Below are 16575 nucleotides of genomic sequence, written 5' to 3'. Positions count from 1 at the left end.
GCGGCGTGACGTGCACCTCGCACCTGCCCAGGTGAGATCCGGGAGCTACGGGCGAGGCATGCTGGTTCTCTTCACCCCTCCCCTCCCTACCTGTTGCGCTGCCCTCCGCGCGATTTGTCGCGTTGAACGTTGAGGCGAATGTGAAGAAAGTTAAGAAGGTGAAGTTTTTTTTTTGGTCTTTTTTCTTCACGCCGAGGAGAGCTCAGTCGTGGTGCTTTGAATCGCGGCGTGAGATTTTCTTTCGCCCTGCAGCTACTAGAGAGCAGGTGAATATGATCATCATAATAATAATCCTTACACTTTCTGGACACTCCACTCAAAGCGCTGTACAGGTAATGGGGATCCCCTCCACCCCCACCAGTGTGACGCCCCACCTGGATAACACATGATACACATTGCCCCCTCAGGGATAATATAGACTCTCTCTCTCAGTGCTCAGTTTTGTTGAGGTCCTGGGAAGAGCTCACCATGAGCGAGAACTCTGTGGCTCTTGAACCCAGATGTTGTGCCAGGACTTCCAGATGTGAACCCTCCTGCGTCTCGCCCTCCTGAGGAGTTCCACTGGGCGCCTGCCCTGGGTCTGCCCGCAGAGGGCACTGCTGGGGCGATTTAGTCTGGTTCGGATCCCGATTTACTGTGTTTCGCTTAACCTGTACCATGCTTTTACCCCCAGTTAGGTCCATGAGGGTGCTCACAATGCCAAGTCCGATGTGATGTGCTGGAAGAGCTCCGTCCTTTGGATGAGACGTAAAACCGGGGTCCTGACTCTCTGTGGTCCTTAAAAATCCCAGGGCGTTTCTTGAAAAGAGTAGGGGTGTCACCCCAGTGTCCTGGCCAAATTCCCATTGGCCCTTACCAATCATGGCCTCCTACTAACCCCCCTCTCTGAACTGGCTTCATCACTCTGCTCTCCTCCCCACTGAGAGCTGGTGTGTGGGGAGAGGACTGGAGCATCATCCAGGTGGGGCTGCACACTGGTGGTGCTGGAGGGGATCCCCATTACCCGTACAGCGCTTTGAGTGGAGTGTCCAGAAAAGCGCTATATAGGTGTAAGGAATTATTAATTAGAATTATAATTGAACGCGTTGTCTCTCCGTTTTCCCCTTCAGCGTGCCTGACTGCAACCACAGCGCAGAGAAACTGGGCTCCAGCGGTTTTAGAAAACAGCTTGTTTATTGTTTTAAAACATTTCCTAGGACCAGAACAATCAACTGTCAACGTTACAATGAACAAACAGGAATGCATTTTATTTATTTTTGTTCTTTTTTTTTAAATATCTTATCCCCCAATCTAAAACAAACAAGAAAATGACCGGGACACAGAAACACCTAGAAAGTTCACAAAACACTTGGCCGCGCGCCGCACAGTTGGCGGCAGTTCACGAGGATTTTTTTCACCTTTTTTTTTTTTGTTCTTTATATAATTCATAACTGTTTGACACCATGCAATGAATTTACAAAAGAAATGGCAGCCTTTCAAGACGCAGTCTTCCAGGAAACCAGCGGATCAGTCGGTGAAAAGGAATCGATAAAGTATGACGGCCGGACAGAGCCAGCAGAGAAGTGAAACAGATCGGCGTCTGTTCGTCCTGCACCTCTCTAGAGAGGCGAGCGGTCCTGCAGCAAATGAGAATGTACTGTGTCTGGTCATCCTGAAACCATGTGCTCTGTCCTAACCCCCCCTCTCCTACCCTGCTGTGCTTGTCTCTAATGTGTGTGTACTGCCCTCCTGTGCTTGCAAAGAACATGTGCAATGAGGAAAAAGATTTCGTCCATGTTTAGATCTTTTGCCAGCAGACTGCACCCCCCAGTCTCTGCAGAGTTTGAGGGGAACCTGACTGGTCACACTCTCTCCACACATGCAGACCCACGTATACACAGACCGCCTGCTCGCTACCCCCCCCTTTTTTTAATACAAAAAGCAAACAGTTCATTTTGGTAAACATCTTTGTGCCCACGCTCTCTAACCCCACACCCCTGCAGCAAACAACTGGGCCTTTTAGATCAACGTGTGCTGTCCTTTCCGTTTCTTTTTGTATGTGAAAACAAAAATGTCCTCTTATAGAACAGTGTTGGCACTACAGTCGGTACGAGCCTCCCTCGGGAGTCTCGCTGCAGTGTTGCTCGGCCTGCTGTTTGTGCTCTCGCAGTATTTACGGACCTGTCAAAGCGCAGATCCTCAGCATGCTTGCAGGCCTCTCTGTGGGGGCTGCACCTGACGCAATGCTGATGATCTCTGCTGGGCTTGTGAGCTCTCTACAGGGCTGATGCACAAAGTCGGTGCTCAGCAAAGGCAGGTATACAATGTCCCAGTGCTCATGACGTCTGTGTTCTTCAATGTCAGGGCGATTTGAACTTTAGCGACAGGTTTTGTCTACACTGTTTGATGTCACAGACGCGCGCTCATGCGTCACCTGCGATTTTCTTCAAGCCTCGGAACAAGGTCTGCCAGCCCACCACTTGCAGAAGTCACTGCAATATCCAGTCCTCCCTGGAGAAGCAGCAGCAGAAGATTGTGTCGCCTGGAAACGCCGGGGCATCCTTCCTGCCTGGCGTGCTCCCTGCTTGCCCTGTTTCCAGGAATGTCAATGGCTTCGTTCCCAAGGAGTATCAGGCAATCATCCCCCTAAAACGGGACGTATCGAGATAGCTGCGCAACGTCTCCTATCACCCAGGCGCGTCTGTGTTGGCGCAGAAGTGCCCCTGGGGTCCGGCGGAGGGACAGGAGAGCTCTCCGTGAAGCCCGTGTCCGTCCCTGGAGAGCTGGACGCAGGGAGAGGGCTCCCCCTGCAGGCTGGGTCAGGGAAGGGACACCTGACCCCTCTGGCAAGGCCCGCAAGGATGAGAGGGGAGGGAGAGAAGAGGGGGTCGGGTGAAAGAGAGGGAGCCGCGCCCTTCCCTCAGAAACCAGGGCAGCGTTTCTAACAGCGCCAGCCCTCGTCGGAGCCAGCCACTCTGCTGCCTTGGTCTGGCTGTGCCGCTAGCCCTCTGCGTGGGAGAGTAGGAGTGCCAGGCACGGCTCACTAGGCACTGGCCGGAGACACAGGCGGTGGCAGCTACCTGCGAGGAACAGAGACGCCACCCGGAGAGATCGAGGAGCAGAAAGGTCAGACGAGGCCCGTGTTGGGCCGTCCTGGCTGGCTCGATCCACCCGTAGCGTACAGGTGCCAGAGCAGCGTCAGGGTCCCAGGACTCGATCCCTGAACGGGCCTCCCCTGGGCCCGCGCCAGCCTCTCCCTCCCTCCCCCACGGACCACTCCAGGCTTCTGGGCGGGCAGTCCCAATCCCCAGTCAGCATCCTCTCCGAAGATTTCCAAAATCCGAATCGCAGCGCGCCGTCCCACAGTTTATATGTTACAGTTTATAAATGCACGTTGTAGAAAGGCAAGGAAATTATTTAAGGAAATAGTCAGCTAAAAAAGTTGGCAGTGGGATCGAATCCCTGACGCACCAGCGGGTCCAAGAGCGTCTGCGAGGGTGGGGGTCAGTAAAGAGGGGCCAGTGTCCTGGTGAGGTCAGTCTGTCAGCGTCCAGCCTCCTATGCCCAGCGGGTGTCCAGAGCAGGGCTGCAGGGCAGGAGGGCAGGAGCGGGCAGTCAGTTCCTTGTGCTCCTGGTGAAAGTGACCAACGCCTCTGCCCCCACAGCAGCACGTCCTGCTGGGCGTGAGGTGACCAGTTCCTGCTGGGACAAAGCTGAACTCCCCATTGTACCCCCCACGCTTGATCTCTTCCTCCTCTGTAAATTCCCTTTATTCCTCTTCCTCCCCCCCCCCCCACTCCACTCCACTCCACTCCAGTCTCCTCAATCCACTCCAATACACCCCCCCAGTCCACACCACTCCACTCCAGTCTCCTCAATCCACTCCAATACACCCCCCCAGTCCACTACAGTCTCCTCAATCCACTCCAATACACCCCCCCACTCCACTCCACTACAGTCTCCTCAATCCACTCCAATACACCCCCCCAGTCCACTACAGTCTCCTCAATCCACTCCAATACACCCCCCCACTCCACTCCACTACAGTCTCCTCAATCCACTCCAATACACCCCCCCAGTCCACTCCACTCCACTACAGTCTCCTCAATCCACTCCAATACACCCCCCCACTCCACTCCACTACAGTCTCCTCAATCCACTCCAATACACCCCCCCACTCCACACCACTCCACTACAGTCTCCTCAATCCACTCCAATACACCCCCCCACTCCACACCACTCCACTACTGTCTCCTCAATCCACTCCAATACACCCCCCCAGTCCACTCCACTACAGTCTCCTCAATCCACTCCAATACACCCCCCCAGTCCACTCCACTACAGTCTCCTCAATCCACTCCAATACACCCCCCCACTCCACACCACTCCACTACAGTCTCCTCAATCCACTCCAATACACCCCCCCACTCCACACCACTCCACTACTGTCTCCTCAATCCACTCCAGTCCACTCCACTCCAGTCTCCTCAATCCACTCCAATACACCCCCCCACTCCACACCACTACAGTCTCCTCAATCCACTCCAATACACCCCCCCAGTCCACTACAGTCTCCTCAATCCACTCCAATACACCCCCCCACTCCACTCCACTACAGTCTCCTCAATCCACTCCAATACACCCCCCCAGTCCACTCCACTCCACTACAGTCTCCTCAATCCACTCCAATACACCCCCCCACTCCACTCCACTACAGTCTCCTCAATCCACTCCAATACACCCCCCCACTCCACACCACTCCACTACAGTCTCCTCAATCCACTCCAATACACCCCCCCACTCCACACCACTCCACTACTGTCTCCTCAATCCACTCCAATACACCCCCCCAGTCCACTCCACTACAGTCTCCTCAATCCACTCCAATACACCCCCCCAGTCCACTCCACTACAGTCTCCTCAATCCACTCCAATACACCCCCCCACTCCACACCACTCCACTACAGTCTCCTCAATCCACTCCAATACACCCCCCCACTCCACACCACTCCACTACTGTCTCCTCAATCCACTCCAGTCCACTCCACTCCAGTCTCCTCAATCCACTCCAATACACCCCCCCACTCCACACCACTACAGTCTCCTCAATCCACTCCAATACACCCCCCCAGTCCACTACAGTCTCCTCAATCCACTCCAATACACCCCCCCACTCCACTCCACTACAGTCTCCTCAATCCACTCCAATACACCCCCCCAGTCCACTCCACTCCACTACAGTCTCCTCAATCCACTCCAATACACCCCCCCACTCCACTCCACTACAGTCTCCTCAATCCACTCCAATACACCCCCCCACTCCACACCACTCCACTACTGTCTCCTCAATCCACTCCAGTCCACTCCACTCCAGTCTCCTCAATCCACTCCAATACACCCCCCCACTCCACACCACTACAGTCTCCTCAATCCACTCCAATACACCCCCCCAGTCCACTACAGTCTCCTCAATCCACTCCAATACACCCCCCCACTCCACTCCACTACAGTCTCCTCAATCCACTCCAATACACCCCCCCAGTCCACTCCACTCCACTACAGTCTCCTCAATCCACTCCAATACACCCCCCCACTCCACTCCACTACAGTCTCCTCAATCCACTCCAATACACCCCCCCACTCCACACCACTCCACTACAGTCTCCTCAATCCACTCCAATACACCCCCCCACTCCACACCACTCCACTACTGTCTCCTCAATCCACTCCAATACACCCCCCCAGTCCACTCCACTACAGTCTCCTCAATCCACTCCAATACACCCCCCCAGTCCACTCCACTACAGTCTCCTCAATCCACTCCAATACACCCCCCCACTCCACACCACTCCACTACAGTCTCCTCAATCCACTCCAATACACCCCCCCACTCCACACCACTCCACTACAGTCTCCTCAATCCACTCCAATACACCCCCCCACTCCACACCACTCCACTACAGTCTCCTCAATCCACTCCACTCCCCCTCACTCCACTCCGCTCCACCCTGCCCTCTCTGGCCCGGGCCCTCAGACGGTGGTGACGGACAGCAGGGGGTTGTAGACCCTCTTGCCGTCGGCGGAGCGGGTGCCGTGGGCCAGCATCTCCTGGATGGTGATCCAGTTGTCCAGGATGCGCCGGTTCCTCTTCTTCATGGTCTTGCGGTGGCTGAGCTCCAGGATGCTGGCCTCGGCGCGGCCCCCCTCGGCCCCGGGCCCCGCGCCGGCGCCCTGCTGCTGCTGCTGCTGCTGCTCGCGCAGGCAGTCCAGCCGGCTCTGCATCATGAGCTCGCGGCGCCGGCGCTGCTCCCGGGCCCGCATCAGCTGCTGCTTGCGCTCCTCCTTGCTCCAGTAGCGGCCCATCTTCATCTCGCTCACGGCGTCGTCGTCCGTCGTCATACCGCTGCGCTCCTCGCGGATCTTCAGCGCCCGCGCCTTCAGCAGCCGGTCCCTCACGGGCCGCTTGGCCACGTACCGCGAGCCGTCGCTGCGCACCTTCACCTTCCACTCCATGCGCGGGGCCTGGGGGGCGGACAGGGGCAGGGGCAGGGGCAGGGGGCCGTGGGGGGGGGGCGAGGGCAAGGCCGGGGGCTCCTCGGGCGCCGGGGGGTCCTTGCAGGCGCCGGCCAGGCTCGAGGGGCTGAGCCGGCCGCCGTCCCCCGCCCCCGCGGACTCGTCCGCCGGCCCGCGCAGCTGCATGCAGCTCTGGTAGCGCTCGGGCAGCCGGGCCCCGCGCTGGCGGCGGGAGAAGTAGGGGCTGTTCTCGGCGCTGCGCCCCCCGGCGCGGTCCAGCGTGCCGCCCCCGCCCGCCCGGGGGCCGCGCCGGGCCCGCTCGCCCTCCGCCGACCCCCTCCTCCCGCCGTCCCGGGACAGCGAGCGGAACTTGGCCGGGCCGGGCCCTCCCTCCGGGGCCCGGTTGAGGTTGTGGGCCGGCCGCTCGCGGGGCGGGGCCGCGGGCCGGGGCAGCGGGGAGGGCGGCCCCCCCTCCTCCTCCTCGGCGGCGGGCGGCAGCTCCGACGCCAGCGGCGTGCTGCGGCAGCTCTCCCCGCCCGTGTTGTAGGCGCTGGTGCTGTCCTTGTCGGAGCGCTCGGGCAGCTCGTTGATGTCCGAGAGCTCGTGCGGGGGCAGGTCGCCGTGGGCCGCCTCCTCCAGCAGCCAGGCCTTCATGCAGCGCTCCCGCAGCTGCTGCATCTTCTGCGCCCGCAGGATGTTGCGGCACTTGAACTCCAGGTGGCGCAGCTCCTCCTCCAGCAGCGCCATCTCGTGCTGCAGCAGGCTCTCGTTGCGGTTGACGTCCAGGGGCGCCGCCCGCCCCCCCAGCGGCAGCGCGGCCAGGCCGTTGCCGTTCTTCTCGTAGTGGCACCTGATCTCCAGCAGCTCGCGGTAGCGCTCGCACTCCTCCTCCGTCAGGCCGGGCATCATGGCGCCCGCGGGGTCGCCGCCGCCGTGCTCCAGGCCCAGCAGGGAGTCGGAGCTCAGGTGCAGCTCGCGGCCGTGCAGCAGGGGCGGCGTGTCGCCGCGGGCGCAGCGGAACTTGCGCAGGCTGCCCGGCGTGTTGGTGGCGCTGGTCTGCTCGTCGCCCAGCAGGTCGTGCTCCGAGGACTCCTCGTTGCGCGTGCTCTCGTCCGTGCGCCCCACGCCGCTGTCCAGGTCCTGGCTGTTGCTCAGCACCGTGGGGCGCAGGCCGGCGCCGGGGCGGCCCCCCGCGACCCCGACCCCGCCCCGGCCGGCCCCGCGGTGCTCGGGCGGCAGGTGGGCGGCGTTGTCCAGGGAGTCCACGCCCAGCCCGGCCAGGTCGGCGTCCAGGTCGGCGGCGTCCAGTTGGTTGTCGTTCTGGGGGGGGGCGGCGTGCCGGTCCGGCGGTTTTATGGGTGCAGGCCACGAAGGGGCACGGGGAGGAGGAAGAGGAAGGCGTGTCAGAGGCGTGTGTGACTGCAGGTGTGCCTGTCCGTGTGTCTGTGCACGTCTCTGAAACGCGTTGCGAACGAGAGAGCTCGGCAACAGCCAGATCACATTAGTAAGTGACCCATCTATCTATTCTGAGGCTTCACATGAAAAACAGTGCAATTTTAAGCCTCTTTGCATCATAACATTTCCCTCCACTTTTCCAAAAGTGAACCAGGTTTAGTCAATTAGACACAGTGAACACTAGGTGGCAGTGCGACTCCACGTAAGTACGTACGTTTGCAGCTTTAAGGCAAACGCGAAAGGATAGAATGTAAATATGCACACATACATTTACTGTTCAAGTACAGTTTGCTTCCTATGGGCCCCCCATCACACCGGGTGTGTCAGTGACCTGGGCTGGCGGCTGCAGCCCTGGCCCCAGCGTGGCGATCGCACACAGCCCACAGCCGAGACCAGGGAGTGTCGGAGGACTGCAGGAGCTCCCACAGGAGGGGCAGACTCGGGACAGACCTCTGGGCAGGGCTCTGAGCCCAGGCCCACCCCTGCAGCTCTCAGTGAACACAGAGGGACAGGAGAGACACTGCACACAGTGTCTGTACAGTGATCACCACTGGCCACCCGCAGAGCAGGTTTCACAGAGCTATAGAGCTGCACTCTGTCTCAGTCCTAATTTCATTAAGACTGCTATCGATTGCACACTAATTGGAATAATTCCCCAGTTTACAGGGCATACTGATTGCCCTTTTTTATCTCTAGCTGATTTTGAAGGCTCGGTTTTTCTCTCTTGATGGTTTTACAGCTCTAAATCTGCCTTCTCTTTCCTCCCAGTGCTGGTGTGTGTGGAGTGTATGGTGCAGGAGACACAGTGCTGGTGTGTGTGGAGTGTATGGTGCAGGAGACACAGTGCTGGTGTGTGTGGAGTGTATGGTGCAGGAGACACAGTGCTGGTGTGTGTGGAGTGTATGGTGTAGGAGACACAGTGTTGGTGTGTGTGGAGTGTATGGTGCAGGAGACACAGTGCTGGTGTGTGTGGAGTGTATGGTGCAGGAGACACAGTGCTGGTGTGTGTGGAGTGTGTTGTGTAGGAGACACAGTGTTGGTGTGTGTGGAGTGTATGGTGCAGGAGACACAGTGCTGGTGTGTGTGGAGTGTATGGTGCAGGAGACACAGTGTTGGTGTGTGTGGAGTGTATGGTGCAGGAGACACAGTGCTGGTGTGTGTGGAGTGTATGGTGCAGGAGACACAGTGTTGGTGTGTGTGGAGTGTATGGTGCAGGAGACACAGTGTTGGTGTGTGTGGAGTGTGTTGTGTAGGAGACACAGTGCTGGTGTGTGTGGAGTGTATGGTGCAGGAGACACAGTGCTGGTGTGTGTGGAGTGTATGGTGTAGGAGACACAGTGTTGGTGTGTGTGGAGTGTATGGTGCAGGAGACACAGTGCTGGTGTGTGTGGAGTGTATGGTGCAGGAGACACAGTGTTGGTGTGTGTGGAGTGTATGGTGCAGGAGACACAGTGTTGGTGTGTGGAGTGTGTTGTGTAGGAGACACAGTGCTGGTGTGTGTGGAGTGTATGGTGCAGGAGACACAGTGCTGGTGTGTGTGGAGTGTATGGTGCAGGAGACACAGTGTTGGTGTGTGTGGAGTGTATGGTGTAGGAGACACAGTGCTGGTGTGTGTGGAGTGTATGGTGCAGGAGACACAGTGTTGGTGTGTGTGGAGTGTATGGTGCAGGAGACACAGTGTTGGTGTGTGTGGAGTGTGTTGTGTAGGAGACACAGTGCTGGTGTGTGTGGAGTGTATGGTGCAGGAGACACAGTGCTGGTGTGTGTGGAGTGTATGGTGTAGGAGACACAGTGTTGGTGTGTGTGGAGTGTATGGTGCAGGAGACACAGTGCTGGTGTGTGTGGAGTGTATGGTGCAGGAGACACAGTGTTGGTGTGTGTGGAGTGTATGGTGCAGGAGACAGTGTTGGTGTGTGGAGTGTGTTGTGTAGGAGACACAGTGCTGGTGTGTGTGGAGTGTATGGTGCAGGAGACACAGTGCTGGTGTGTGTGGAGTGTATGGTGCAGGAGACACAGTGTTGGTGTGTGTGGAGTGTATGGTGCAGGAGACACAGTGCTGGTGTGTGTGGAGTGTGTTGTGTAGGAGACACAGTGCTGGTGTGTGTGGAGTGTATGGTGCAGGAGACACAGTGCTGGTGTGTGTGGAGTGTATGGTGTAGGAGACACAGTGCTGGTGTGTGTGGAGTGTATGGTGCAGGAGACACAGTGTTGGTGTGTGTGGAGTGTATGGTGTAGGAGACACAGTGTTGGTGTGTGTGGAGTGTATGGTGCAGGAGACACAGTGTTGGTGTGTGTGGAGTGTATGGTGCAGGAGACACAGTGCTTGTGTGTGTGGAGTGTATGGTGCAGGAGACACAGTGCTGGTGTGTGTGGAGTGTATGGTGTAGGAGACACAGTGCTGGTGTGTGTGGAGTGTATGGTGCAGGAGACACAGTGTTGGTGTGTGTGGAGTGTATGGTGTAGGAGACACAGTGTTTGTGTGTGTGGTGTGTATGGTGCAGGAGACACAGTGTTGGTGTGTGTGGAGTGTGTTGTGTAGGAGACACAGTGCTGGTGTGTGTGGAGTGTATGGTGCAGGAGACACAGTGTTGGTGTGTGTGGAGTGTATGGTGCAGGAGACACAGTGTTGGTGTGTGTGGAGTGTATGGTGTAGGAGACACAGTGTTGGTGTGTGTGCAGTGTGTTTTGTAGGAGACAGTGTACAGTAGGTGTGTGGAGTGTGTTGTGGAGTGTGTTGTGGAGTAGGTGTGTGTGGAGTGTGTTGTGCAGTAGGTGTGTGGAGTGTGTTGTGGAGTGTGTTGTGCAGTAGGTGTGTGTGGAGTGTGTTGTGCAGTAGGTGTGTGGAGTGTGTTGTGCAGTAGGTGTGTGTGGAGTGTGTTGTGCAGTAGGTGTGTGTGGAGTGTGTTGTACAGTAGGTGTGTGGAGTGTGTTGTGGAGTGTGTTGTGCAGTAGGTGTGTGTGGAGTGTGTTGTGGAGTGTGTTGTGCAGTAGGTGTGTTGTGTGGAGTGTTGTGCAGTAGGTGTGTGTGGAGTGTGTTGTGCAGTAGGTGTGTGGAGTGTGTTGTGCAGTAGGTGTGTGTGGAGTGTGTTGTGGAGTGTTGTGCAGTAGGTGTGTGGAGTGTGTTGTGCAGTAGGTGTGTGTGGAGTGTGTTGTGGAGTGTGTTGTGCAGTAGGTGTGTGTGGAGTGTGTTGTGCAGTAGGTGTGTGTGGAGTGTGTTGTCCAGTAGGTGTGTGGAGTGTGTTGTGCAGTAGGTGTGTTGTGGAGTGTGTTGTGCAGTAGGTGTGTTGTGGAGTGTGTTGTGCAGTAGGTGTGTGTGGAGTGTGTTGTGTGGAGTGTGTTGTGCAGTAGGTGTGTGGAGTGTGTGTGGAGTGTGTTGTGCAGTAGGTGTGTGTGGAGTGTGTTGTGCAGTAGGTGTGTGTGGAGTGTGTTGTGGAGTGTGTTGTGCAGTAGGTGTGTGTGGAGTGTGTTGTGCAGTAGGTATGTGTTGTGTGGAGTGTTGTGCAGTAGGTGTGTTGTGTGGAGTGTTGTGCAGTAGGTGTGTGGAGTGTGTTGTGCAGTAGGTGTGTGTGGAGTGTGTTGTGGAGTGTGTTGTGCAGTAGGTGTGTTGTGGAGTGTGTTGTGCAGTAGGTGTGTGTGGAGTGTTGTGCAGTAGGTGTGTGTGGAGTGTTGTGCAGTAGGTGTGTTGTGGAGTGTTGTGCAGTAGGTGTGTGTGGAGTGTTGTGCAGTAGGTGTGTTGTGGAGTGTTGTGCAGTAGGTGTGTGTGGAGTGTGTTGTGCAGTAGGTGTGTGTGGAGTGTGTGTGGAGTGTGTTGTGCAGTAGGTGTGTGGAGTGTGTTGTGCAGTAGGTGTGTTGTGGAGTGTGTTGTGCAGTAGGTGTGTGTGGAGTGTGTTGTGCAGTAGGTGTGTGTGGAGTGTGTTGTGGAGTGTGTTGTGCAGTAGGTGTGTGTGGAGTGTGTGTGGAGTGTGTTGTGCAGTAGGTGTGTGGAGTGTGTTGTGCAGTAGGTGTGTGGAGTGTGTGTGGAGTGTGTTGTGCAGTAGGTGTGTGTGGAGTGTGTTGTGCAGTAGGTGTGTGTTGTGCAGTAGGTGTGTGTGGAGTGTGTTGTGCAGTAGGTGTGTGGAGTGTGTTGTGCAGTAGGTGTGTGTGGAGTGTGTTGTGCAGTAGGTGTGTGTGGAGTGTGTGTGGAGTGTGTTGTGCAGTAGGTGTGTGTGGAGTGTGTTGTGCAGTAGGTGTGTGGAGTGTGTTGTGCAGTAGGTGTGTGTGGAGTGTGTTGTGCAGTAGGTGTGTGGAGTGTGTTGTGCAGTAGGTGTGTGTGGAGTGTGTTGTGGAGTGTGTTGTGCAGTAGGTGTGTGTGGAGTGTGTTGTGGAGTGTGTTGTGCAGTAGGTGTGTGGAGTGTGTTGTGCAGTAGGTGTGTGTGGAGTGTGTGTGGAGTGTGTTGTGCAGTAGGTGTGTGTGGAGTGTGTTGTGCAGTAGGTGTGTGTGGAGTGTGTGTGGAGTGTGTTGTGCAGTAGGTGTGTGTGGAGTGTGTTGTGCAGTAGGTGTGTGTGGAGTGTGTGTGGAGTGTGTTGTGCAGTAGGTGTGTGTGGAGTGTGTTGTGCAGTAGGTGTGTGTGGAGTGTGGTGGAGTGTGTTGTGCAGTAGGTGTGTGTGGAGTGTGTTGTGCAGTAGGTGTGTGTGGAGTGTGTTGTGGAGTGTGTTGTGCAGTAGGTGTGTGTGGAGTGTGTTGTGCAGTAGGTGTGTGTGGAGTGTGTTGTGGAGTGTGTTGTGCAGTAGGTGTGTGTGGAGTGTGTGTGGAGTGTGTTGTGCAGTAGGTGTGTGTGGAGTGTGTTGTGGAGTGTGTTGTGGAGTGTGTTGTGCAGTAGGTGTGTGTGGAGTGTGTGTGGAGTGTTGTGCAGTAGGTGTGTGGAGTGTGTTGTGCAGTAGGTGTGTGGAGTGTGTTGTGCAGTAGGTGTGTGTGGAGTGTGTTGAGCAGTAGGTGTGTGGAGTGTGTTGTGGAGTGTGTTGTGGAGTGTGTTGTGCAGTAGGTGTGTGTGGAGTGTGTTGTGGAGTGTGTTGTGCAGTAGGTGTGTGGAGTGTGTTGTGCAGTAGGTGTGTGTGGAGTGTGTGTGGAGTGTGTTGTGCAGTAGGTGTGTGTGGAGTGTGTTGTGGAGTGTGTTGTGCAGTAGGTGTGTGTGGAGTGTGTTGTGCAGTAGGTGTGTTGTGGAGTGTTGTGTAGTAGGTGTGTGGAGTGTGTTGTGCAGTAGGTGTGTGTGGAGTGTGTTGTGGAGTGTTGTGCAGTAGGTGTGTGGAGTGTGTTGTGGAGTGTTGTGCAGTAGGTGTGTGTGGAGTGTTGTGCAGTAGGTGTGTGTGGAGTGTGTTGTGCAGTAGGTGTGTGTGGAGTGTGTTGTGGAGTGTGTTGTGCAGTAGGTGTGTGTGGAGTGTGTGTGGAGTGTGTTGTACAGTAGGTGTGTGTGGAGTGTTGTGCAGTAGGTGTATGTTTACCTGCGCTGGTCTCTTGTGCAGTAGGTGTGTGGAGTGTTGTGCAGTAGGTGTGTGTGGAGTGTGTTGTGCAGTAGGTATGTGGAGTGTGTTGTGCAGTAGGTGTGTGTGGAGTGTGTTGTGGAGTGTTGTGCAGTAGGTGTGTGGAGTGTGTTGTGCAGTAGGTGTGTGTGGAGTGTGTTGTGCAGTAGGTGTGTGTGGAGTGTGTTGTGGAGTGTGTTGTGCAGTAGGTGTGTGTGGAGTGTGTTGTGGAGTGTGTTGTGCAGTAGGTGTGTGGAGTGTGTTGTGCAGTAGGTGTGTGTGGAGTGTGTTGTGGAGTGTGTTGTGGAGTGTGTTGTGCAGTAGGTGTGTGGAGTGGGTTGTGCAGTAGGTGTGTGTGGAGTGTGTGTGGAGTGTGTTGTGCAGTAGGTGTGTGTGGAGTGTGTTGTGCAGTAGGTGTGTGTGGAGTGTGTGTGGAGTGTGTTGTGCAGTAGGTGTGTGTGGAGTGTGTTGTGCAGTAGGTGTGTGTGGAGTGTGTGTGGAGTGTGTTGTGCAGTAGGTGTGTGGAGTGTGTTGTGCAGTAGGTGTGTGTGGAGTGTGTTGTGGAGTGTGTTGTGCAGTAGGTGTGTGTGGAGTGTGTTGTGGAGTGTGTTGTGCAGTAGGTGTGTGGAGTGTGTTGTGCAGTAGGTGTGTGTGGAGTGTGTTGTGCAGTAGGTGTGTGTGGAGTGTGTGTGGAGTGTGTTGTGCAGTAGGTGTGTGTGGAGTGTGTTGTGGAGTGTGTTGTGCAGTAGGTGTGTGTGGAGTGTGTTGTGCAGTAGGTGTGTTGTGGAGTGTTGTGTAGTAGGTGTGTGGAGTGTGTTGTGCAGTAGGTGTGTGTGGAGTGTGTTGTGGAGTGTTGTGCAGTAGGTGTGTGGAGTGTGTTGTACAGTAGGTGTGTGTGGAGTGTGTTGTGGAGTGTTGTGCAGTAGGTGTGTTGTGCAGTAGGTGTGTGTGGAGTGTTGTGCAGTAGGTGTGTGTGGAGTGTGTTGTGCAGTAGGTGTGTGTGGAGTGTGTTGTGGAGTGTGTTGTGCAGTAGGTGTGTGTGGAGTGTGTGTGGAGTGTGTTGTGCAGTAGGTGTGTGTGGAGTGTGTGTGGAGTGTGTTGTACAGTAGGTGTGTGTGGAGTGTTGTGCAGTAGGTGTATGTTTACCTGCGCTGGTCTCTTGCTGTCAGTGTCAGAGCCAGGCTCGTCCAGCAGTGGAGTGTTGTGCAGTAGGTGTGTGTGGAGTGTTGTGCAGTAGGTGTGTGTGGAGTGTTGTGCAGTAGGTGTGTTGTGTGGAGTGTGTTGTGCAGTAGGTGTGTGTTTACCTGCGCTGGTCTCTTGCTGTCAGTGTCAGAGCCAGGCTCGTCCAGCAGTGGAGTGTTGTGCAGTAGGTGTGTGTGGAGTGTTGCGCAGTAGGTGTGTGTGGAGTGTTGTGCAGTAGGTGTGTTGTGTGGAGTGTTGTGCAGTAGGTGTGTTGTGTGGAGTGTGTTGTGCAGTAGGTGTGTGTGGAGTGTGTTGTGGAGTGTGTTGTGCAGTAGGTGTGTGTGGAGTGTTGTGCAGTAGGTGTGTGGAGTGTGTTGTGCAGTAGGTGTGTTGTGGAGTGTGTTGTGCAGTAGGTGTGTGTGGAGTGTTGTGCAGTAGGTGTGTGTTTACCTGCGCTGGTCTCTTGCTGTCAGTGTCAGAGCCAGGCTCGTCCAGCAGGTCATCGCGGTCACTGTCCTGCCAGCGCCTCCCCAGCTGAAACACACACAGCATCACTGCCTGTGTGTGCGCGTGTGATTGTCTGTGCGTGTGTCTCTGTGTAGTGTGTTTGTGTGTGTCTGTGTAGTGTGTTTGTGCCTGTGATTGTCTGTGCGTGTGTCTCTGTATAGTGTGTTTGTGTGTGTCTGTGTAGTGTGTTTGTGCCTGTGATTGTGCGTTTGTCTCTGTGTAGTGTGTTTGTGTGTGTGTCTCTGTGTAGTGTGTTTGTGCCTGTGATTGTCTGTGCGTGTGTCTCTGTGTAGTGTGTTTGTGTGTGTGATTGTCTGTGTGTGACACGCCTCTGTGTGCGAGTGTGTGTTTGTGCCTGTGATTGTCCATGTGTGTGTGCATCTGTGTGTATGTATTTGTGAGTCTGTGTGTGTGTGTGTGTGTGTGTGTGTGTGTGTAATTGTGTGTAATTGTGTGTGTGATTCAGGACATGCCTCTGTCTGAGAGCAGTAGCCCTGAGGCAACCTAAACAACACCAGACCTCTCCCTCCCTCTCCACTGCAGAGATAAAACTGTCAGCTTCTCTCTCAGAAAGCATGTTCTCTTGACGGTCGACCCTAATCCCACATTAGGCCCCCATACAGGCCATCGCAGTGTTGACCCGTTCAAGCAAGGCTTATAGAAATGAGCTACCAGCAGGCTCTGCTGGTGATGTAGGTAAGACACTTGTTCCAGTAACTCAGGGATCATGCACATCATGAAACCCTCAATGGCCAGTCTACAGCCTACCAGGACCACAGCAATGAACAGAGGCTCTGTCCATTCTGCATGGCTGGACAGAAACTCACACACAACCAACAATTCTAGATCCTGTTTTTAAGCGGGCTGCAAGAATCACATTGAATTCCGGTAAAGATCTACAGCACTGCACTCCCTCAGACTTCAAGGGAGTGTCCAGGTAACAGGAATTGAGTACCGCCACCAGCTGCCCAGATGTCCAAGGCAGTAGGAACTCAGAAGGGCTGGCACAGGACAGGCATGATTCTGTCCCAGTGATTGATTACTGATTATTGATTAGTGCTGCTGTCTACAACATACCGATAGCTGAAATAGTGTCCACTCCATCATGCTGCCTCACCTCTGAACTTCTCAAAGAGAGTTTCTTTGTTTCTTACAGTACCTTGTTGTAAGTATTATAGTGTATTGTTACTATAGATCCTTATTGTTACGTAGCTATTATTGTACTTATAATACTGTTATTCTCTTATACAGTATATAATAATACAATTCTACTGTACTGGGACTGTAGCCCCTATTGTAACAGGACTGTTCTCCTGTACTGGGACTGTAGCCCCTATTGTAACAGGACTGTTCTCCTGTACTGGGACTGTAGCCCCTATTGTAACAGGACTGTTCTACTGTACTGGGACTGTAGCTCCTATTGTAACAGGACTGTTCTACTGT

The 16575-nt window shown here is 55.2% G+C and overlaps 1 protein-coding gene and 1 long non-coding RNA gene across 4 annotated transcripts in view; one reads left to right on the top strand and one right to left on the bottom strand.

The window, feature by feature from the left end:
- Positions 1 to 100: 100 nt before the first annotated feature.
- On the top strand, positions 101 to 1945 carry LOC148674131 (uncharacterized). Its single transcript, XR_015934782.1, has 2 exons — positions 101 to 266; positions 1110 to 1945. It is a non-coding gene; the product is annotated as an uncharacterized LOC148674131 (long non-coding RNA).
- A 3884-nt stretch (positions 1946 to 5829) lies between these two features.
- The window catches only part of LOC148674130 (PDZ domain-containing protein 4-like), a 46985-nt gene continuing 36239 nt past the window's right edge, over positions 5830 to 16575 (bottom strand). For 2 of the 3 annotated variants that reach the window (XM_088623950.1, XM_088623951.1), the window contains 2 exons: positions 15076 to 15159; positions 5830 to 7812 (listed from right to left, as the gene is read on the bottom strand). In XM_088623950.1, coding sequence (XP_088480076.1) covers positions 6010 to 7812; positions 15076 to 15159 — 1887 coding nt within the window. In that variant the 3' untranslated portion in view covers positions 5830 to 6009. The remainder of the gene's footprint in view (positions 7813 to 15075; positions 15160 to 16575) is intronic. The other variant, XM_088623952.1, reaches the window with a different exon arrangement.

This window comes from Lepisosteus platostomus, chromosome 3 (assembly GCF_059453375.1).
Source record: "Lepisosteus platostomus isolate fLepPlt1 chromosome 3, fLepPlt1.hap1, whole genome shotgun sequence".
Classification (NCBI taxonomy): Eukaryota; Metazoa; Chordata; class Actinopteri; order Semionotiformes; family Lepisosteidae; genus Lepisosteus; species Lepisosteus platostomus.
This window is presented reverse-complemented; position numbering and strand designations above follow the sequence as displayed.